This window comes from Mesocricetus auratus, unplaced genomic scaffold (genome assembly GCF_017639785.1).
Source record: "Mesocricetus auratus isolate SY011 unplaced genomic scaffold, BCM_Maur_2.0 Super-Scaffold_100011, whole genome shotgun sequence".
Taxonomy (NCBI): Eukaryota; Metazoa; Chordata; class Mammalia; order Rodentia; family Cricetidae; genus Mesocricetus; species Mesocricetus auratus.
Genome location: NW_024429195.1, coordinates 78,605,545 through 78,630,532, shown reverse-complemented (window position 1 = coordinate 78,630,532; position 24,988 = coordinate 78,605,545). Strand labels below are relative to the sequence as shown.

General features: G+C 39.9%; 1 protein-coding gene across 4 annotated transcripts in view; it reads right to left on the bottom strand.

The window, feature by feature from the left end:
* Positions 1–24,988, bottom strand: part of Ano4 (anoctamin 4) — a 401,571-nt gene that overhangs the window by 72,787 nt on the left and 303,796 nt on the right. For all 4 annotated transcript variants that reach the window (XM_021225955.2, XM_040755102.1, XM_040755103.1 and 1 more), the window contains 5 exons: positions 11,322–11,428; positions 6,501–6,556; positions 5,415–5,536; positions 3,121–3,255; positions 1,951–2,047 (listed from right to left, as the gene is read on the bottom strand). In XM_021225955.2, the coding sequence (XP_021081614.2) occupies positions 1,951–2,047; positions 3,121–3,255; positions 5,415–5,536; positions 6,501–6,556; positions 11,322–11,428 (517 nt within the window). The remainder of the gene's footprint in view (positions 1–1,950; positions 2,048–3,120; positions 3,256–5,414; positions 5,537–6,500; positions 6,557–11,321; positions 11,429–24,988) is intronic.

Here is a 24,988-nt window from a genome sequence, read left to right as displayed (position 1 = left end):
GATATCATATACTCAGAGTCCAGATCGTTTTAGACGAAATTGACTGCTGTGCTTGGGCTCTACCCACAGAACTCGCCACCTGCACTGCTGGAGCCATTATGGATGAGCGGCTGTGGGCTGCCTATCAAGTGTTCTCTTGTCCTAAGTGAACAAAACAGTGTAAAGCCAACGGAGTAATTAGACAGATCCAGGCTGCTGTAATCACAGATGTCTGATAAAATCTGCCAACCTCTTTTCTATCTGGAATCTAGGCAAACACATAGGCAACGGATTTTAGGAAAGACTACACCGACCTGAACTCTAGCTTTTGTTTGCAATTATGATACTGCCCTGAAGTTAAAAAGCTCTAGTAATTTAATGAATGTATCAAATATTTTGTCAAAGTGAAGACATACCATGAGTAGGGGTCATGAGATGGCACATGACAGAAATCAAAGTGTCATGTCCTGAGCATTTTCCAAAGCACTCTTCAGCTATCAGGATGAGTCATGAAGTGGGTTAGAGAGGACTGGCACTTACTATGTTTAAGAATGACAAGCTTAGCTGGGCGGTGGTGGCACACACCTTTAATCCCAGCACTCGGGAGGCAGAGGCAGGCGGATCTCTGTGAGTTCGAGGGTAGGCTGGACCGACAACCTCCAAAACAATACAGAGAAAGCCTGTCTCCTAAAACCAAAAAAAAAAAAAAGAATGATAAGCTTAGTCCCAGAAAGGCAATGCCTATGCATGGTCAATGGGCAGGTAGCTGAGCTGGATTTGATTATTGAAAAAATGATAAAGGAAAGCTAAATAGCCACAGCTATCATGTACTGAGATCTTACTGTTTTGCATGCTCATTTTATAGATAAAAAGAATCTTAGGATCATCAAGCTTAAATAACTCACTCTTGACAAACAAACGGCAGAGAGGAGAGTCAAAATCAGAGCCTGCATGTAGCAGAGGTCTCCAAGAATAACTCATGGATGTCTAGGTTCCTGGTTAGTCATGGGACATATAGAGTAGGGGCTTCAGCCATTTTATCTGCCATGGATCCCTTTAACAGTCTGTTAAAACCTGTGCATCTATGATGGGTAATACTGAGTTGTCAACTTGGCAGGATCTGGAACCACTTAGAAGACAGGCCCCTGACCATGGCCATGAGGGATTATCTTGATCTCTGGCCATGTCTGTGAGGGATTGACTATCTTGATTAGATTAACTAATGTGGAAAGCTCCATCCTGAAAGTGGGCGGCACCATCCCCTGGGCTTGGGTCGTGGACTGTACAAACAAGAGGAAGTTAGCTAAACACAGATTCATCCTCCCACTCTTCTTGACTACAGGTGCAATGTGCTTCCTAGTCCTGCCGCCAGATCTCCCTGGCCATGCTGGGCACTACCTTGGAATCAAGAGCCAAAATCATGTCCTCCCTTGTTAAGTGCGTTTGTCAGAATTTCATCACAGCAGCAGAACAAGAAATTAAGCCAGTATCCCTTCTATGACTAATCTTTTAAAATGTAAAAAGATAAAGTCCGTTGCTTCCCAGTCTTTGGCTAAGATCATGTGTAAAAATAAAAATCACTGGATTACAAATAACAAAACAACACAAATCACATTGATGCTCAGAGTTTACATCATGAGAGATCTGTGCCATTGCCCCACATGTAATCAGTAATAAATGCAAACCACTCCAACAATAACAGAAACACAAACCGAACTTCCCCTGACTCCAACAGCTGAGCTCTTTGCCCCAGGCTGTGATGCAGCATCTTGTGCTGGTGCCTGGAGACACATCTTTTAGACACACCACATTCAAAAGGATATTTGCATTGGGATGCTGAATGCTGACATGCCCATGGCACAGCATAATTTGAGGTTCCAACATGGGAAATAACAGAGGAATATAGTCACCTAGTGTTCTGTAGGGAAGCTTAAATTCTATCACACCACAATGCTGCTTGTTTGGACTTACCTTGGCATAAACACAGCTGTCCGACAGCCTCATAAATGGACAGTATTTGTCACATACAGGACACATGATGATATCTGTCGCTTGGCAGACTTCTTTACTGAAAAAGAGAACAGAGAAGGACTGCCTCTTGATGACACAGAGTGTGTTTCGGTTCTTCCTCTGAAACATTGCTACAATGTCCAACTGATAAATAAGAACCAATATACTTATTTTATGCCCCCAGAAGCTTTTCAGTCTTTCCTGATATTAAAGTAAATAGCCCGCAGGCTTTAATATTGTGATAAATCTTATAAATAAATAAACCTTACTTATAAGGTTTATTACCTTACTTATAAATAAGCTTTATTTACATATTAATAAATTAAACTCAGGGAAATACATGAAGAAAAACATTTGTTAATTTGTTATACCCCAAATTGTACCAAATGAGCCCTTCACACAACATTTCACCATGTGAGTCAATTTCATACTGAATTATGGAAACAGGGAGATACCCTAAAAGCCTGCCTCCATTTCTATGTGCATGAAAAAATCCATAAATTGGAGGAATAACTAAAGATTTAATCCTTGGGTAAAACCAAGCATTAAAAATGTCAAAGAGAGTAAAATATTTTCATAGACAGGAGGCAAAAAATCACTCATTCTTAAGGGATGTTATTTTTTAATATCACTGCCGTCCAGCTCTGCAATGGGACACCTATGATATCTGAAGCTATATTATGGTGAGGAAACCACAAGATTGATTGCCCTCTAGGGACTGACCATTCAACAGGCATTGGTCATTTGGTGAAGGGTCTTCATGGCTTAGGAACAGAGAGACTCCTTGTAGAAATAGAGAACCCATGAAATCAGGATTGCTATTACTCTCCATCAGTAGGTACCAGTTTTAAGACAGGGAATAACTCAGAAAGATAACAACTTGTAGTCACTGGATGTGAGTGAGTTGTTCCGTAGATGCATGATTGCTCACTCGTCCGTCTGGAGTTGTAACTTTTGCCAACGCTGTAAGGGCGAGGGACACGGGAGAGCTAGAGGAGCTTTTGTCTTTCCCACCGGAGACTGAGAAAGTAGTGCAAAATTACACGTGCTCAGGCTGTGAACAACCGCAAAGTGCAAACTGCCATCTCCGAATATGGAGAAAAGGCAAGCTCACCCGTGAGTTTCCCTTACCTGACTTGGCAGTGGTCCAGAGTGGTGACTCCATACAAGAAGACAAACAAGCCGATGAAGGCTGCAGGGAAGAGCATGCCTGTGTACCAGCCTAGCCAGGCAAAATACAGTCCAATCTTCTCGCCAAAATACCGCCTGTTTGGGACACAAAAACCTTGAAACCACAGTGATGTGGGAAGTTCAGGGTTATAACACTTCGCCCAATAATGTCACTTAGTAGTGGTTTCCTGGTAAAAGAGACAAGGGAAGCCAAGAGAAGAACCAGCTATCTGGTCAAGTCAAAGCTCTAAGATGAACTTTCTCCCATATTACTTTATACTGGGGGAGTAGAATTACTCTCCCCCTAAAAAGACATTGTTATACTCCAGCTTATTCTGACACTACAGAATGGATTAGGAGTCAAAGTGGGGAACGGACCAGGTAAGGGACTGTCCTTGCCACCAACCAGATAATGAGCAAGGGCAGCATAGATGACAGGAGAGGCATGTGAGGATACAGTCAGATTCAGAGATACAGATGCAGATGAAGAGAATGCAGCATCTACAGGATGAGAAGAATTTAATATACATGTTCTCTAGACGTTCCACAATTCATTCTACTCAAGTCTTGGTAGACCAAGTCAAAGGCAACAGCTCTCAACTCTGCCTAGATTCTGTGTACATGCTGACCCACATTGAGTCTTCCACTCATCTTGATACAAATCTTACAAATTATCTCACACATTTTATCTAATTACTCATAGCCTAGTAATTTTTTTCTAGTTGTTTAAAATACTAAGGACCTTTTTCCCCTTGCAGGAAACTGAGTTTCTGAGCTCCAGAGAACATAGACTGACTATAAAATTCCAATCATAGTGCTGTCCTCATGGAGATGGTTCACTCTAGCAATGTTCCTTAATTTCTAATCAGTGATTGTGTAATTAGAGGGGCAGAGATTGGAAGGAAAATTTGCTTTTATTCCCTCCTCTGCTCCCTTGTTTAACACACACTATGTCTGGTCAAAGGAACATGACCCTGTCTTGGGGAGTATTTTTTCCTCACTTGGGGCATCTGTATCGTTTGGTACCCACAAAGAAGGGTGTGCAATTCATTAATAGCTTCGTCCATCCAGAGCAAATGTGGTAAACAGGCAGCAATGGCTGTGACAGGAAAGAAAGCCACATGGGAAGATGGAATATAAAATGTTATCATTTTATTACTCCCTCTGAGTTCATGCATTTTTTAATTTTATTGTTATTGTTTTTTATAGGGCCCAGATGTAAATAAAACATATCTACATAATCTAAGGAATTACATATGGCTCACTCTTTAACGAGGAATTCATGGCTGTGAATTGCTATCATTCAAGCTTAAGAAATAGTCTTTAAATAATAATGAGATGGCAATGTGCAATACTAACATGACACTTAGGACAGATCTAGACAATAAAAATACAAACACACAATTATCATAAGCTAACAGCTGATACATTTTGACCTACAAATTAAAACAGTCTTTAAAATTATTAGCATAATATTATGATAGATTAATCTTGAGACACCTCAGAATGTGTCCTATTTGCACGAACCATTGAATGATTGTTGCCCCAAATGCTTGACCCATTATAAGGTAGAGGAGGGACTGGTGCATGCTCTCTTGGGTTGCAGAAATCATCAGAAGGGTAGCAACTGCATCTTCTGGGGCAAGAGGACCACGGTGGTTATTTACTCTTAGAGGTGCTTCTCTAATAAATATCCATTTATCATTTATCTTGGGTCTAGTGGACTCATTTAAACCCCACCATCAGCAATGTTTCAATTTTCAAATAAGTACTTTTTGGATTTTGAAGTATTTGCACAGTGAGTCATCTTTAAGAAAGGACTTAAGTCTAAACACAAAATTTTCTTCTATTCATGGTCATGTATTTTTACTTCGTCTTAATATTGACTGACCTATCATAGGGGGGTGGGACGGACCAGATGTGGAACTCTCCTCTTGTTATATCAGTGATCAGAAAGTTTAGGATTAGAGAAACATTTTTGGATTTTTGGGTCAGAGATAGTCAACTGTGGTAATATTCTAGACCATCACTAATAAATTTAATTAGCATTACCTCTTTACGGGGTGACCTGCTCTTCATGGAGTCTTGTGGGAAGTCCTGCCCATAGCCCCTCCTGAGGTACATTGTTTACCAAGAACAGTTAATATCCTTTGAGAAAAACCCAAGTTAGAGGAAGAGCTGAGTGGGTCTTCCCCAAGTAAGTTTCCTCCAGAGATCAGTGCAATGTTTATATGTGCAATAAGTTAAAAACTCACCTTACAAGATCCAAAGGCTGGTATTTATACCATACACCCCAGGAAGCCCAGCACTCATAGAGGAGATGTCGGTGGTTCACTGCGCCATGGGTTTTAATGGAGTTTTTACTTCTGTAACTTCCCTGGGATAAGAACACCACTTCTGGTGAGTGATACAAATCCAGGAATAATCTGATAGTGACACCTGCTTCTAGTTTTCTTAATAAAAGAAAAGGGTTTTAAAAATTCTGCCCAACCTTTGACATACTCCTGGTATTAAAAAATCAAGAAATTTTATGTCAAAACATATATTTTGGAGGAACTTGTCATGCTTACAGAGTTGCAGTACCCTTCAAAGTTTGTTGGTACTCCCCACTGGTCTGACAGGTGTGAGAGGGCAGGAGCTGTGGTGTTTGTCTATATGCATACAGTCACTCACAGTCAGTGCCCAGCCCCATTTATAAATGACAATTTCTCAATAATCATGAAGACCATATTCCTGTAAACACAGGGACATATCCTGGGTTAAATAATCCAAGATCCATTAGGAAATTCAAGAAAACAAACATCACAGTTATACTTAGTAAAGTCATAACAAATGATTTATTAAAGTCCTATTTAGTACTAAGCAAATAAAGACACCAGCAGCACTTACACATCTTAAAATAGTGGATGCAGTATTATTAATTTCTATTCATTACATTTGCTTATCTAATACTTTGCAAAAAATAGTTTGCTCTCATTCTTTCAAAGAATAGCTATAAATGTATTTATTGCCAAATCTATACAGTTCAGGAACATTTACCCTCCTTGGGTACTTCCTTTCAATGCCTTTTTAATTGCATGACTTAGCAGCCTTAAGTTGTTTCTCTGAATTCATGCTGAGTGACTCTTGATTTAAATGTTCTTTCAGTTACATAAAAAGATAGAAATAAATTGATGCTGAGAGAGAGAGATGGAGGGATACAAGTAGACTCTCACTAATTACTTACTAAACAAGTTAAATCAATTCTGAATGTGTGCCTTATCAACAAATTAAAGACTATTCCTAGAAGCCAAGTTTAGTAACAAGAAATTGAAGGGAGGTAAGAAAAAGAAACACAATACCTCATGCAGGGGAAAGGCAGCTTCATAGGAGCCATTGGTAAGCAAGCGGTTCAGACCTGAAGCAACAAGGAAGCCCATTTCAATGAACATTGAGCTTGAGTCTTCAGTGATTAAGACTAAAAGAAGGCAAAGTAATACTTGCTGGAAAACACAGCCTAGGTTTTCAATAGTGAGTGAAGCTAGTTTGGATACCAACAGCTTACACAGAAACCTTCATTATACTCAAGGGCTTTGGGATCAAGTGCTAGGAAAACAGGGTTTTATTAATCAAGTATATTAAATTTCTCAGGATTGGCTATGTCATGGTATATAAAGTGCACAGTGTGTCTTGACTACCATAGTCAAATTAATTAATATATACATCACCACCACAGTGTGCATCAGATTCCTAAAGTCTAAATATTCTATGTTCTATATGTGTGTGATTATGGAGTATTTGTCTTTCTGTGTTTGGCTAAGCCCTTCAAGTTCAGTCATGTTCTCATAAGGCTTTCCAGGGGTTGAATACGTTTCCATTCCTCACCTGTATCACACTATGTTCATTCACATTTGGATTGTTTCCATATACTGTTCTGAATATGCTGAACGAATACTCACTTTTCAAAGTTTTTTCCAACATACTGATTTATTTGGCTATGTATCCCAAAAAGGATTGCTGGAGTGTATGGAAGTCTAGTTCCAATGCCTTGAGAAGATTCTACATTGCTTTCTATAATGACTAGACCACTTACTTTCCCACCAGCAGTGCTCAGGGCTTCCCTTTTCTTCTCATTCCCGCCAGCACCCATTCCTGTCTGCCTGATAACAGCTATCTTAGGTATGGAGTGCTGTATCTTTTGAGTTCTGACTTGCATTTTTCTGAGATTGATGATGTTGAACAGTTTTTCACACACCTGCTGTCCAGCCATGTGTTTTCTGTGTAAAAGTATCACTTAAAGTCCTTTGCTCATTTGTAAATCAAATTATCTGCTTGCTTTTGCTACTGAATATGTTTATTAAAATTTTTGGCTACCAATCCCTCATCAGAAACGTAGTTTGCAATTATGACCTTCCATTCTGTTTTATTTTGTCTGTTATTTCCACTGCTGGGTAGAGGCTTTTTGAGAATTGGATTTTCAAAAAGAAAAATGGTGGAGTGTACCTAGTACCGTGCTTGTACAGAAAAGCGAGCGGTAGGGCATCCACTAGGAGAAGCAGACCAAGGTATCGCTAAAAAGATCACCATTCGCCAGACACTCTCCTGACTTTCCCAGAAGATTCCCTGTGGAAACAAAACCTCCTGTGTACTGGGTCAGTGGCACAACTTGTGAAAAATCATCTTCCCCAAAGATCTACTTCTAAAATGGAAGAGAGGGTAGATGCGTGGATTTAAAAAATGAGGTAAATAAATTGACATACAATAATGAGCACATATGTAAGATGCATAACTATTAAGTTCTGATATATGTGTGCACTCAGGAAACCACCAACATGAATAAACATCCCTCACCTAGGAGCTAGCTATACTACAGCTTATGGCATCACGGTCAAGACAAGCTAGTTGTCTGTGAGAGTGTGGCTCCTGGTAGTCAGCCATACTGCAGTGAATAGCCCCACACCCATGAGTATGCATGTAGCACAAATTGTAGTCAGTGGGTCATTAAACTTAAAAAACGAGTTCATGACACTAGGGGGCATTAGGGAGGTAGGGATGGATCTGGGAGGTGTTGAGGGGATGAGTTGGCGATGAATGTATTCCAAATACCTTGCATGAAAGTCTCAAAGAGTTAATCAAGTCATCTTTTAAAGACCTCTGAAGGCATGGATAGGTTTCATACCACTCAAGTGTCTTTTATTCCATTTTTTGAAGAATGTTCTACATATGTTAGATCTTGACCAAAATCTAGGGGCCTAGCCTAACAGGAAGCTGCATGTGCATGGATTCACTTTTGTCATTCAGTGTTTGATACTTTTAACCATAGTAACACACTGATGTCTTAAGATGCTTGACATTAATGTTTAGTTTCTAAGGAGCACACTTAAATGCAAATATTAGAGGGCATTTGCATTTCATCTAACACATACGCCCTTCAACAGATAACTTTGCAATGAGTAAATTGATTATGCAGAAGGGGCCTATTGACACCGAGGATGGCTTTGTCTAAATTCCACTAATATTTATAGTCTATCCACTTAGCTCTCCTTCTAAACACAAAACTTGAGAATACAAATCAATTTCAATAGTGACTGTATATGTACATGCACATAAATAAATCTTTGTTGAGTTATTAATTGCTCTATTTTGAAAGTGGGTTTTACTAGATTTGATTTTCACAGTTGGAATACACTCAGAACGAGGTTGAAAACCCTACATAGTGACAGTTTACACTCCACTAAAATACATTCATGAATCATGTCTAGAAATCAATATTCTTGTGTTGCTTCTGATCAATCCTGTCTCATGCAAGGTGACATTTTCAGAAAGGGTTTTCAGCAGAAAGCAACATGGGCTAAAAATTAATTCCATCACCAAGTTCGGTTTTATTCTAACATGTTTTCTTCCATTTATGAAACCAGAGATGACAATGAAATATTAGATATATAAACCATTTATAGTTTTACTTTGGACTTTCCAGCCAATTACATGGGCTCACAATTTACTGGTTGACAGTTTATTCTTTGATTGATTTTCTAATTCAGTATGCTTCCATTTCTTGTTTGCCAGTTTTTTGAACATTTGTTTATTTAATTGTATACTATTTGTGGTGCTGGGAATTAAACCTAAGGCTTGTGCTCTCCTCTTAACACCACCTTTGGCCCCTTGCCATCTTGGAAGGATGGGATCCTTGAATATAATCTTCCTTCATCATGAACTGAGAAAGTTTTGTACCAAGGAACAATGTGGCATCTAGTGCTATGTAGGAATACTGAAAGCCAGTCTCTCCCTTCTTTGCATCTCTTCTGGATTAATTGTGAGGACAGCTCAAATCCTGAGATGAAAAAATTTTGGCATCATAATTGCCCCCTGATGCCACTGTAAAGTTTCTGATTATGTAATGATGGTGAGATGGAGATATTATGTTTAATAGAATTCAGTTCAACAATCATGTATTGATTTATCCTTCTAGACAGTAGACACTGATGGTACAAAGACGAATAAGTTTATGCCTTAAGAGTTAAGGACATGTCATCTTAACTCATGCTTTTCAGTAGCAGACACTCAACACACTAGTATGAGTTGTAGGGTATGCTAAAACTAATAATATAAATGTTACTAAAGGTACTACTTTAGAGTTACTTTTACCTTTTGAAATAATCCTTAATAACTCTTTCCACAATTTCACATTGATTCACTTGTTATTTACTATATTTATAAAACCATGTGAACTGAATAAAATATGACTGAAAGCTGTTCATAGCAAACTGAAGTTTGTCTTAATAAATCATTTTAAAGGAATTAACATGAAGAAAGTAAGGCCGGGCAGTGGTGGCGCACGCCTATAATCCCAGCACTCGGGAGGCAGAGGCAGGCGGATCTCTGTGAGTTCGAGGCCGGGCTGGACCGACAGCTTCCGAAACAATACAGAGAAACCCTGTCTCGTAAAAACAAACAAACAAACAAACAAACAAAAAAACAAAAACATGAAGAAAGTAATTTAGGCAATATTTAAATTATTTAGGAGATCAATGTCAACTGTGTTTCTCTTAAGGTAGCAGATATCCATAATGTCATCAAAAATATTTCAAGACAATAAAATGAGGTATGTGTGACAAACAAGAAATACTAACAAAAAATAGCTGAGTGATGGTGGCTGATTCTTTTAATCCCAGCACTTGGGAGGCAGAGACAAGTGGATCTCTGTGAGTTTGAGGCCAGCCTGGTTTACAGAGTGAGTTCCAGGACAGCCAGGGCAACACAGAGAAACCCTTTCCCACCTCTCCCCTCACAAATAAGTGGCAGAAATTGAGAAGAAGGAGGAATTTTTTTCCAGCCAGAATGTCCAAACACACAGAGGAGGGGACATGTCTCAAGGGAGGATGACTGCTGCAGAGACTATGGGCTATGTTCAGTTATAATGCCACCAATGTTAAGAAAGACCCACAGGAAGTTCAGTCTCCTCAGATCTACCTGCCACCATTGGTCTTTGCATATTCCATTCCACACGTATTCAGATGTGAAGATCCACTTCTCTCCATTACATTTTACTTTGTGCAGTTTAGCATTAAGTTAATCCCCATGCCTCCCTTTCCCACAGTTCTGTTATGCTAGTGACTCATACTAAGCCTGAGCTGGTAAGACTCATATCTATCCCTCTCATGGTGGTATTGGACAACAGGTCCCCCACACCCCAAAGGGCAGTTGTGACCTATTGGAACAACTCCACCTCTGCACTGTGGCTCCTCTTCAGGTGACACTCCACCTCTCCATCATCCCATACTGTATCGGTTGGTCACGCTCAGCTTGGTTCAGATTTCAGCCTCTCAGTGAAGCTTTCCCTACCACTCCCAGTCAGTTCTGCAGTTTACCTTCAAAAGGTCACCTCCTAAACGTCCTCATGCTCATCCCTGTTTTTATGCATCCTTTCATCTTCTTATACACAAGCTTCAAGAGAGAACGGCATCTATCGCCTTAGTCCCTCACTCTCTGTGAGCATCTGCTGGATTGAGAGGATGTCTCAGTGGTCACACATAAATGAGATAGGATGCTGTTCAAAGAAGGTCATTAAAGATGCTAAGTGCACTTGTGAATTCTCCGTCAAGGAGGTAGTTAGAGGGTGGACAGAGGCCCGAGGAAAAGGTCTGCAGAATCTGTAAACACCAAGTGTTTGTAACACTACTCACCGATTTTGTTCTTTCCCTCTTCATACTTTATTCTTTGTAAAATATGGTGCACGATTCTGCTTCTTGTGGCATTGTTGAAGAAAGTGTCTTTGTTGTGTATGATGAAGCTGTACACACACACATTGAAAAACACAAGTTGAAGATTAATGGGAGTTAAGAGAATCTGCCTGTTCTAACTGGGTGCTGCTGACACAGGGGTATCTTCAATCAATCCTAGAGGGTATGTCTGGAATAGCATGAAAGAGCCCAGGGATCACACCAGGGCAGCTCACAACTCTGAGGAGCCTTGGTTCTTGGGATCTTGGGCACTGATATCCTAACACTGGGAAGGAGTTGGGGCTTATGAAATTAAGAAACCTTAAAACATGTTAACAGCAAATTTAGGTCTTGTTTATAAGGTTAATTCTGTTTTTATCTTCTTGTGTCTTTGGCCCTGCCCTCTTCCATGTTGTACTCACATACTGTTTCAGGGAGTATTGACTTGAGTAATTCAGGCAGATTTTAGCTAACAAGATCCAGTTTGGGGCAGGACTCAGGTAAGAAGTCAATGTCTGGGGCTTAGCTCTGAACCTGACCTTTCTATGCCTGCCCTGAGCCCGGCCTTCCTGCCTTCCTCTGCTCTGAACCCTTCCTTTCTTTCTTCCTTCCTTCCTTCCTTCCTTCCTTCCTTCCTTCCTTCCTTCCTTCCTTCCTTCCTTCTCCTGCTCTGAGCCCAGCCTTCCTTCTCCTGGTCCTTCCTGATGAGGACTTTTAAAAGCACACACTCAAGATTCTTTTGCTCTTATTTGGTTGTCCTGCCAATACCAATGTTTGTGGAGAGTTAGCTTTTGAATTCTTCTTCTTTCTCTCCTTCTCCCCCAGCAATAACATTGGCCTTTCATTTCTAGTAGCCATGCCACTCTAAGAGCAGGTTTCTTGGGTAGCAGACAGAATGTCTAAAGCCATGCAATTCACCATGAAATGGTCATGTCCTCTCTTCTCCCCAGATGTGGTGAATTGTAGACTACCATCAATACTATACATGGAGTTACCTCCCTAAATTTAAGATTTATCAACCCAGTAACCTTAGAGTGGGCTCCTCCTACAAGTGGAATGCCATGTGAAGGCAAGTAAGTGTTGGTAGGTCTCTCCTCCAAACTAAGCATGGAGATCCCTGTTCCATCAAATTTCCACTGTCTCTAGCTATACCCCTTCCCTTTCAAAGAGCAGTCCTCCTGCCTCTGAACTTTTTCTCTCACAACTATTGACCATTATGCACTATCATCTATTTACACTGTTTCACCAGATATTTACAGAGGACAATATATAAAGCAATGATAAGGAAAACAGACTGTGAGATTAAGTCTGGTGAGGAAGGCAGATCACAAATGAGACAAACCTGCTTCTACATTGGGGAAGGGCAGACTCCTACTTCATTTGCATGAATGTTCTCCCACTTTTAAGAATGTGAGCTGACTTGGGAGAAGTGGCTGAGACCTAACTCTGTGGCTCTAGTATCTCACAAGTGGCCTCAGTGCAGGTATGGAGGGCATAGAGGGTTTTCATCAGGGAAATGGCCATCACACGTTTTTCTTACAGAAGACAGGTTCTTGGGAGTTGACCAGGAGAGCGGAAGAGACATAACTGGCTCAGAGGAAGGGCTTCATTTTAGGATTCAAGTTGGGAAATGAGATAACAAAGAAGAAGAAAGCAGAGAGTGTGGAGACATGAAAGTCACATCAGCTGACTCCCTGGGGAAATATCCCTGCCCCCCTTTCCTTCCTTTGAGGTCCCTCCCAGATGTTGCTCTACAGGCGACATGACATGAACAAAAGAAGATGCAGCAGATGGAGCAGCTGTCGCTCCTCTCTCAGATCTGCACTTGGGTTTTCTTGAGACATTTTACGGTATACCAAAGAGTGAAAGGAAAAACTCTAGAGTTACACCGAATGTGTTTCTTCTTAAACTTGTCTTTCTCTGCTTGTTCATCTTATTTGAGGCAGGCCATTACATTTTAACGTCAAATAAAGATGTCATAAACAAACAGCCAGTAAGAAGTCCATTTGGACTTACATCAGAAAACTCATGAGCTCAACCACACTTGATGGGAAAACTCAGAGCTAAAGGCCGATGTCTCCCCCACTAAATGGTGTTCTGCTTCCCTCTCATTTTATGGCCCCATTTATATCTCTAAGCACATGCAATAGTTTTCTATAATAAACCCTAGAGATAAGTTACAAATTTTATTTCCTTCTTCTTCATATCTATATTGTGCTTAGAATTGGGACAGTCTATCGTGTGAGTGAACATAGTGGGAGTGAGTCAGACACCATTCTAAGCACCCAAAAGACACAAACTCATTCAGTCCTTTCAACAACCTGTGAGGTAAAGAATGCATGTCTCAATCTTGCAGGGAAAGGATCAGAGGCAGTAAGGCATGTACCCCAAATCATTTAGCTAATAAGATACAGAGTCAGGATTAGAACTCAGATATTCCTGGGTGCAGAGGCTAACCTCTTCACTACTTCACCTGCCTGCTTTTCTCTATACTTTGGGTAATCCCTAACTCCTGAAGGTTGGGGACTCTTTGAGGTCAGTCCAGCAAGTACTCTACCTGGAATGTCCCTGTCCCCTCTCACTTTGTATTTCAGCCGTGACCATATCTCACTTGAATACTCTTGGGTGATCCCCTCTCTGTCATTACTATAAACTGTAGCATGGCATTAGGAAAAGAAGCAAGCAAAAAAGCCGCTGGTGGGATGAGGAGGGATACGGGGGTTGAGCCTTGGGCATGCTCAGCATCTCCGGCTCTTCTCTGAAGACTCTGAAGTCGAACAGACATCAGTCTATTCCCTTTGCCTTTGCCACGTACTATGTGGTATTGGGTCATAGTTGAGAGTGGAAGTTAACTCATGTTACTCTCAGAGGTTTTTGCAAGAATTAGGAGAGGTGATAAGCAGATGAATATTTAAGATGGTCTCAAGAGTTAGTGGTTTTCAGAGCTGTGGTTTCTACTACCTTGCGGCAGGACTTCACATGTATCCCTGGCTTCTCCATGTGAGCTTCTTGAGGGCAGAGACCTCCCATGCTCATTCTGCATTCCTCACAATAGCAAAGCACATGCTGATCTCTAAAGGGACTGACCTTCTGGAGAACACTAGCTATCTTTTCGTTACAAATCTCTCTGTCTCTGTCTCTCTCTCTGTCTCTGTCTGTCTGTCTGTCTGTCTGTCTCTCTCTCTCTCTCTCTCACACACACACACACAGAGACAGAGAGAAAGAGCCACAGACACTGGCTTGACCAACTCTGGCAAACACATGTCTTAAAGCCACAAGCCTCTGAGAAGAGATCTACAGGCTTAGAGACCTGACTCTGATCTTACAAGTTGCTGAGAGGATGGTTAAGAAGAATAGAGTCTTTGAGGGTCATTTGACCATGTTTGTCAATATCATGCAACTATCTTCATATACCTTCTAATCTAAACTTCTCTTTCGGAAATGTATTCCACTGACATAATTGCCCACATGGAAAGTAACAGATGTACAAGAATACTCATTATGCATGAATTATAATAGTAAAAGCCATAAATAGCCTACCTAACTCTTCAAGTGGGGGATAAGATGAACAAGCTGTGATACTACTCCATAGAAGAGACTCTGTAGCTGGGAGGAGGCCAACGGCGCTCACGATAAATAATGCAAATGTCCAAATTGAGCCAGGTATGGTGGTGGCACCAGCACAACACAGGAGGGAAACAAGGTTCAGACAGGTAAAGAGCTAGTTGTGTCAAGGGAAGACATGTGCACACAGTTGTATCAACACACACATTTCATGATCCCTGTGCAGAATGACTGTGGGAGGCTGTATGTTTATATGCGTATGTGTGTCTATAATGTCCTGATGGAGACTAGGGTGCCTGTGGGATAGAATAGAAACCCTGTGTGCCCACTTAGAGAAATTATCACTTGTGCTGAAAAGAAAATCAAGGTGGAATGAATTTTGTTATGAGTCGTTTCTTAGTTCTACTAACAAAGACAAGGAGAGTAAATGATAGCTTGGGTATAGAAAGACCCTGGGGTCATAGCTTGGAATATTCATCTTCTTATTCTACCTCTTTACAGGGTTATGTAGCGTCCTAAAACACACAGAAAACGACAAGAAGGAATTGAAAAACCATCGGCTGCATCTGTGGAGGTGGCGCACAACAGTTAAGAATGTTTTCTGTTATTTCAGAGAATCCAAGTTCATTCAAGCACTCATGTCAGCCTGTTTATAACTGCCCATAACTCTAGCTTCAGGGGATCTGACACCCTTTGATGGTCTCCATAGGCACTCACACACATGTGACTGACATGTGTATACACGCACACACACACACACAATAATAAGAATACAATTTTAAGAAATTACCTGCTTATTTCATGTCTTTTTTATTTGTAATAAGACCCTTCAGGAGCACAGTTTGCCCATGTGCTTGTGTGTGTGTGAAACTGGCCTTTCTACATGTCACTGTCTTCCTTGGGGGATGGCATTGGTTGACTTGCTAAGTGATGAACAGTTGAGCCCGATCCAACTGACTCCTGCTAGGGACTCAAGCCCTGATTTTTATTGGGGTCAGCAACCTTGGTTTCTAATATTAGAGTCCCAATGTCCTTTTTTGCCAGGAGAGGAGGGATGAGAAAGGCTACTCTGTGGAGCCGGTGTTAGCTAGAAACATCTCAGTGTTATGTTTACTTTTTACCGATTGGTTCTTCTTCCGTCTATTCACAGAGGTACAATGTGACATGTTGAATTGTTTAACGAGTAAATAGTATGCCTTTTCTTTGTAGAGCACTGTACACTGGGAGTGTGTATCGCACACGGAAGTGGGTGGAACACAGGTAAACACAGGTATTATGTATCCATGTATTTTTAGTGCAGGAAATGAAAAGGTGAAACTAACCCAGCTCCCTTCCTCAGACATGATTCTAAGCTTACTATATGAAAGAGAGTAAAAAATTCAAAGGTGTGAATTGGGGAAACATGCTCATTAATACTTAATTGAGAGTCAGTTTATGAGATGTGGCAACTTCAAAGCAGAAAACAACTCGTTTTTTCCCCCCTAAATTTCTTCTTAGACCATGCTCTTCAGGATGATAGTCCAATTTCATCATATTCTAGATTAATCTGAGTAGCTAGAGTGCAACACTTTGGAATACAAATCTCAGCAATAACAAGTGTTCTCTATCCTTGCTATCCAATATGGCCCACATCTACTTTATGTATCCACCGAGAACTTGATCTAGAGATAGTGTACCTAAGAGGGCAAATGTTAATTTAATTAATTTATCTGTGGCTAGCAGACTCCAAATTGACAGAACAGGCAACAGTTTCCTGTGTCATAATTGACATTTTGGACACTATACAGATCCTAGTCCTGTCTCACTGACGGGACATCAACCTTACGTTTACTTTTGGCAATACCTGAAACACAAACATGTTGAAGGATGAAAATTGCCCTACAGGGCCATTTGTAGACTACCAGAAGACTTTGGTTTAAGTTTTATGGTCCCATGAAAGCTGTGTCTTCAGTAAGTCTCTGAGTCTTTTGGGAACATAGTTACTTGTTGGGAAAATGAAGGTTATAGTGCCTTATTGCTCAAGGATGGGGCCAAATATCACACAAAACAAAACTTTTGATCTCTAGCTTTATGAAAGAAAACTAGTCTTGCCAGGGGGTGGTGGTCATGCCTTTAACCCCAGCACTCTGGAGGCAGAGGCAGGCGGATCTCTGTGAGTTCGAGGCCAGGCTGGACCGACAGCCTCCAAAACAATACAGAGAAACCCCGTCTCGTAAAAAAACAAAAACAAAAACAAAAACAAAAAAAAACAAAACAAAAGAGAAAAAGAAAACTAATCCTTTCCTCTACTTCCTTTTAAAAGAGAAAGACACTGCCATATACTCGATTTCACAAGTTCCAAACTTGAATGTATCCCTCAGTCCATTCAGTCCATCTAGTTCTTCAGACTTCTCATTGCTACCCTGATTTTTTTTTTGGTTTTTCGAGACAGGGTTTCTCTGTATTGTTTTGTTTGGAGGCTGTTCTGGAACTCGCTCTGTAGACCAGGCTGGCCTTAAACTCACAGAGATCTGCTTGCCTCTGCCTCTTGAGTGCTGGGATTAAAGGTGTGTGCCACCAACGCCTGGTGCTACCCTGAATTTTTGAGATCATTAGAACAAGTTTGAAAAATCTCCATGACTAAAAGTTTCAAGAAGTAGTGGCTTTGTCAGGAAGTATTTAAGTGTCTGGAAATTCTGTTCTGTAATTAGTTGATAATTATAGCTATATAATTGACCTTTGCATATTTAAAAATCTAAGACCTTTGCCAAAGTAGGAAAAAGAGCCAGATGACATATCAGAACAAGCTTCTTGTTTCTGAAATGAAGTAGCCAGGACTATGTGCCAGCTGGCTCTCAGATGTATCTACAGGTGCCTGCTCTGGGTGCCTTGAGTTTTGCTTCCCCATGTTGGAGATAGCATCCATTATAGTTATTTTGCCCTTGTCTGATCACTAGCTATTGGATATGTAGGAATAGAAGACTTACTTATCTTTTTCATTCACAAGTTTCTGACCACAAAGAAGCTAGATACACAAGGATTTTCATGTGTATCTAACCTATGACAGAATAGAATATTCTATGCTTTGAGCTTGCAATGAGAGCTGCAGAAATCCTGGGATGTGAGTGGATTTTCATATCTATCTATCTATCTATCTATCTATCTATCTATCTACCTACCTACATACCAATCTATCCATCCACTCATCCATCATCTATCTATGTATCTACCCTTATCTCTAGCAGACAGTCCTCTTTCAGTGAACTGTATTTCCAGTCTACCACTGTACCATTCATGTGTGGGAAATGTGAATAAGTTATAGCTAGAGAACACTATGGTAGATAACTTAAAATGACCAAAATTCATCCTTTAATTCCTCTTTAGTACTTTGGGATGTGAATTGCTTGCTCTTCTCATCCATGGATGATGTCTATCCCTTCAGTTCATGAATGGGAACAGGACTTGTGACTTTTTAAAAAAGGGCTGTGAGAGCAGTGATCTCTGACATGGCTCTTCATTTACATTCTTAGCAGCTTGGGTTGATGCACCATCTGACAAGTTGAAGAAGCCTGAGCTAGTCTGTCTGAGGATGAGACAACACAAAGAAAGGAAAGAGCTAGCACCAAACCCCAGATAAGCTGTCGAAGAGTTACAACCACGTGCTGATTCCACATGAACGCAGCAGAAGACTCCCAGTTGAGTCCAACATAATTGCAAACAGGGTGACTGATGTTTAAAGCCCGTGAGCTTTGTAATGGATTGTTTCGGAGCAATATCCAAACAATGAGCCTTTCCTGGTGGTGGAAGTTACATTACTTCATCATACAAAAAAGTAAAAATTAATCTCTTAAAAATAAATATTTCAGGAAACTTTCTTACTTAGACTTTTAAATAGAGATTTCTATTTTAACAAAGAGAAGCAAAGGTGATACAGTTAACTGTCACTTAAATTATGTCCTCAAATTAATGAAAAGCTAAGTAGGAACAAAGCAACCAATTAATTTTTTTATGTGACAAAACCTATTTTGAGAGTTTTCTAGGCTTTAGGCAACTGGAGTGCAAAAGCTTAATTTTTTATCTTAAGTGCACTTGTTAAGAGAAAAAGAATGAGGGGATTACCATATCAAATATGCAGTAGTCAAACTTCAGACAGGTTAAAATGTCCAAGTCTCCTCTAAGGATTAATGGGATAAACTACTGGAGTAGAAAAGTTTTTAAAAAAATTCCAGTAGTCACTTCTAATTGTGCCTCATGGTAGCATCTTTACTAAAAGTTAAATATGGATTACAAAATCTGCCACTGAGGCTTCTAGTTAAGTTAAGTTCTTGCATTCAATTTGTGTCTTCCCCCAAAGCCATGAAAACACAGTGGTAGCACATGCACATGTGAGTGATCCAGAGCTCAGGGAAGATTCAAATGTGCCAGTGAATGTCAGCAATTAGGACAGAAAAGGAACTAAACTCAAATTCTAAACGTGAAAAGTTCAGTGAGTCAAAACTCACCCAAAAGCCTCTCCAGCAGCCTAGAAAAACAGAGTAATATTAGAATTGAACACAAGGCTTACAGCTTATCACTTGTAAACAAAAATGAGGAAAAATAATAAATGAACAAAATGTATGGGATCTCTGGGACACTACTGAAGATAAATTCTATATAAATAGGAATAAAGGAGGAATCCAAGTTATAGGTTATGGGCTTAAAAAAGCTTATTCAATAAAAAAGCAGAGATTATTTTAGAACCCAGGGAAGACATGGTGATCTGGTATAAGAGTTCATTTAGAGCCTTGAATTGATGTCTCAGAAAAGAACTTCTCCATGATATATTGTAAGTGCCAAAAGAACCAGACAATGAAAGAACACAAAAAGTTGCAAAAGAGAAGCACCCACTCACCTGTGAAGGCAAACCCATCAGGATAAGATTTCTCAGCAGGAATATAAAGGCCCTAGTGAGTGGAAAGATGCATATCAAACACTGGGTAAAAACGGTGCCAAGTTGGATTACAGATTATACCAGTGTCAGAAAAATTATCCTCCACAGCCAATGGAGAAACAAAGACATGCCAAGACAATCATAAACTGACAGAATACTAGACAACACCCAAAAGAAATGTGCACCTAGAAGAGGAATCAAGAAAAACAGCCTTTAGAGCCTGGGGTAGGGGGTGTGATGAAATCTCACCAGAAGCTCAGTGTAGAGTACCCCTCCAACATGCAGGAGGACCTGGGTTCAATCCCTAGTATGGCAAGAAGTAAAAAGGAACCGATCTCATTGAAAGTACAGATAGCAGAGGAGAAAGAGGAAGGACTCAAAATATTGATTCAGAAAATGATAAAGTCCCTATGTTAAATAAAGGAGAAAGCAATTAACATAGATCCTACAAAGTACCCAGGATAGAAAACACCATAAAATAATAAGCATTTGTATATAACTTACAATAACAACCCTGAATGTAAATAGTCCCAGTTCTTCAAATAACAATTCAGTCTGACTGGATTAAATCAGTATCCACAGTATCTAACAGATTCCTGCTCGCAAGGAATTCATCTCACCACCAACACACACACACACACACACACACACACACACACACACACACACACACACACACACACACATACACACACACACACACACACAGAGAGAGAGAGAGAGAGAGAGAGAGAGAGAGAGAGAGAGAGAGAGAAAGAGAGAGAGGGAATAAACAAGCTTGAAATGCTATCTCAGCAATTCTGAAAACAAACAGAAGTAGTTATATTCATATCCCAAAACAAAGGGCTTTTAAAGTCGAAATTAGTCAGATGAGACAAATAAGATGTTATATATTGCTGAAGGGAACAGTTTCTCAAGAAAATATAGCAACCATAAACATATATGATCTAAATAATGGAGAGTACACTTTTATGAAGCAAACATTATAGAATATAAAGGGAGCAATTGATCCAGCACAGCAATAATGGGTGACTTCAATTTCCCACTCCTACCAGCAGGGAGAGCATCAAAACAAAATATTCACAAAAATAAAATGGACTCAGGAAACAACGTTGGAGCATACTTTCAACAGCGTGGGGTTTTCCATCAACCCACTGAATTTTCCTCAAAATGGGTCATATCAGGACACAGAGCAAGTCCTTAAAAAACACAAAGGGACTGGAAAGATGGATCAGTGGTTATGAGTACTTGTTGCTTTTGCAGAGGACCCAGGTTCTGTTCCCAGCATCTACATGTTGGTTAACAACCATCTGTAATTCAAATTCTAGGTTACCAAATGTCATTTTCTGATCCCCACAAGCTCCAGGCACTCATGTGGTGCGCAAGCGCGCGCGTGTGTGTGTATGTGTGTACAAAACACTCAGACAAATAAGTAAATTTAGAAACCAAATAATAATAAATTCCTGGATAATTGAAAGGTTGTTGAAGAATTAATAGAGGGACATGAAAAATTACTAAAATCAAATTAAAACCAAAATGCAGCATACCAGACCCTATGGAGTACAGTGAAAATGATACTAATAGGATAGTTACAGTCATGTGTCTATAGTAAAAGCAGGGAGACCTCAAATACCTTAATGATGCATTAATGATTTCTAAAAAGGAGAACAAACTCAGCTCCTAAGTACTAAAAGGAAACGAACAATAAAAGAGCACAGCAGTAATAAATGGAAGAAACTCAAAAGAACAGCACAAAGGTTCACAAAAATTTTGGGTTTATTTGAAAATGACAAACAAAACTGGATAAATCCTTAGCCAAACTAGCTTGGAGGAGAAATAAATAATATTGGAAGACCATTTCACAGTTCAGTCTTATATAAATCATTTTGATTTTGTTTAAAGGGTGATGGGGAGAGAATGAGTGAGAGAGGGACCTAGGAAAGAAGGAATTCTTTTTAGTTGTATATTTGCCAAAGACATCTAAAGTTGTAAGATTAGAATTACTTTGAAACTAAGACATCCACTCTTTATACACAGTCCAAATCCTTGCAGTGAAGTATTGTTTTCACAGCTCAATGTTTCATACCCTGACTGGAGCAGACCAAGGCTGCTGCTCTCACTGGAAGAGGACTTTATGGAGATTATGCTTCCTGAATAACAGAATTTACTTTTTATGAGCTCACAAGCCTGCGATCATACTTAACCGACTCTAATATTTTCGAAAACATTCAGAGCTTCTGGTAGCTTTTTAACTCCCAAGAAACACAGCTGTGTTATGGGAACATGACATCAAGATGGGATATAATAGTATCTATTTTCTTGATAAATGATAAAAACAAGCAGCATTTGGGATAAGCACTATTAGAACTTAAATCCCTGTAAATCTCTCAATCAGTGGTTCTTAGCCTTCCTAATGCTGGGACTCTATTTACAGTTCCTCATGTTGTGGTGACTCCAACCATAAAAGTATTTATTTGATACTTCATAATTGTAATTTTGCTACTGTTATGAACCATAATGTAAATAATTTGATATGCAGGGTATCTGATATGTGAACCATCAGGTCATGACCCAAGGCTGAGAACCACTGCTCTAAATCCTTATCTTTTGAATGAGGACAAGAAAAAAATGTATATGTCATAAGGATATTTGTAGATGGGAAGATGTTGCATGTGGTGGACTGTGTACACATTGTATTTTCCAATGGCAACATAATAACTATTAAGAGATTTCTATTTGTTACTTTGATAAGGAAGATTGACCATCACAATCCAAAGAGCTCTTGATCAACCTGCTATTTTGAAATTAGGCCCTGTAAACGTTTTTTTCTCTTAAATAAAACATTTTGAGAAACAGAAAATGCACAGAAAAAAGTAATATGGAATATGCTTGGCTTGGGCAGGTCTCAGGAAATACCAGGAGTCAAATTTAGGGGTCTAATCTACCCATCTATAGAACATACTAATATGACATGATCACGGGTGAGCTCTGTTATCTCCCTAACTTTGGGAACTGCTTTTAAAAATCAGGATGGGTTTAAGGTGCATTTTAAGCATCGTTTTCTGTGGTGTATTTTTTGTGTTTTCTGGTAGACTAGGGATGCACGAGGTCCTCGACTCTATGTTAACATCACTACCTGTCACAGCAGGAAGAGGCTAGCAAACCATTTGTCTAATTCATTGGGTATTCTAAAAAGACACTTACTTAAAAAATAGAACATCTCTCAGTCAGGACAAAGGTTGGAAACATGTCGGTAATTCACATTACTTTTAGCCTTAGCTAGCGTTGTGAAGGACTGGAGGTGGATGGTATGCTGGATAGTAGAAGAGAGAGAGGAATGAAATGTGGGAGGAGGGGAGAGGAAAAGAATGCTATGAAAGAGAGGAGAGAGGGGAGGAAGGAATGCTCTTGGACTGACCCATCTTACCTTTCAGACTAGGCTACAAAAAAGCATATGTGTGCAGCTCACACTGTTATTTTTTACATATGGAATTCCATTGACATCATTGACAAGGGCAGCATTTATTGGACATGCCCCTGCATTGCCTGCATTGGGGGTTTTCACATTATTGTAATAGAAGCTCGTAACAATACATTGTGCTATTCAGAGCCGGTGCCTGGAGTCTCCATCCAAATGACTGGGGAGCCTGGCTCTGAACCAGAGTTTATATGAACTTAGCCATTAGTGGAAAATGTGATTACTTTATCTTGGTCTAGTATTACTTAGGCCCTGTCACAGAACTGTGTTGGGTGCTGGCTGAATTTGTTAATATTGATAATGAGAAGTTTGCAATATCCAGGTTTATGAGAGGTTAGTTTCAGTTAGTATTCAAAAGTAAATAAGAATAATAATAAGAAGAAAGACTTTTTAAAACAAATTTGTAAAAAGTTTGGAAATAATAAACATTTTCTTATTTAACCCTTAGACCAGAAAAATACAAGACTGGCTCTCAGCCTTCTACTAATTAGAGTGCTACTGTCATCCAGCCAATAGCAGAATTTTACTCAAATTTTCCACACAATTGTCACAGCATAAATCTATTACCCAGAGATGTATCTACAGCTACCTTGTCTGTCTAGTCTTGGCTGAAGCTCTTGGATTTGTTTCCCTTTACTGGAGATCCATTGTTCCAAGTGGTGACAAAGGGATGGATCTTCTACTCCATTTACATTGCTGGAAGCAGAAAAGCCATAGAGACTTGGCCAAGTGCCAGCAACACTTGGAATTTGATAACATTTATCTTCCCTGATCACTCTGTTTCTGTTTCTGCTATTTTCATGGTATCATAGGTATAGTAAAAAGATCCTTCTTTAGCTCTTCTTCCCATTAAAATTTTTAAATGATTTATATTAGAGTATAAATAAATAATTGAACTAAAAATTTGCCTTTGCAATAGACACTTTTGTTTTAATCAAGGATGGCTTTACTCAAAGGATGAGAGTTTAAATTACAAAACAGTAGGTATTAGACAATACACTGTATTAAGATATCTGTCTGACTTCCCTCTGGTTTCTCTTCTCTGTGATACTAGACTGGGGACCCTTGTGCTTTGCTGTCTCTGGTTTGTCTTCTCAGTGCAGGCACTAGATGGAGACTACAAGAGAAAGTTGAAGAGATTCCTCAGGCTCATTGTCAAGCCAATGCTGCCCTAGCAATTAATATCCTTCAACAGCTGGAAGTTGGGTCCAGATTCCAGCTGTCAAAGAAAAGCATTTCCCAAACTAGACTCCCTGCTCTGTGCCCCCTGCATGCTGGCGCTGGCAGGATGGCACCTTCTCTTCAGAGGTCTGGGGCTGAGCTCCATCCTACCGGCTTGGTCCTTATCACCCTGTCCTTTTCTTTATCCCATGAGCCTTAGAGGCAGGAGCTGCTTCATTTCCTACAGTCATTGTTCATGGGACTTCTACGTTTCCTTTGTGACTCTGAAGCTATGGCACTCCCCACATTAAGTACCAGGCTTCCACTTGGTGAATCCAACACCAATGTTACAGGAGGCTATGAAAAGAAATACATAACGGAAAGGTGCTTTTCCACTCTTATTCAGAAGCCACACACAGCAGCTATGTCTACAGTCCTTCTGGCTAATCCAGTGGAAAAATGGCACAGTCTAAAGGTGGTTTGTAGGTTTGGCTTTTGTTTGTCTGTCTGATATTTGGA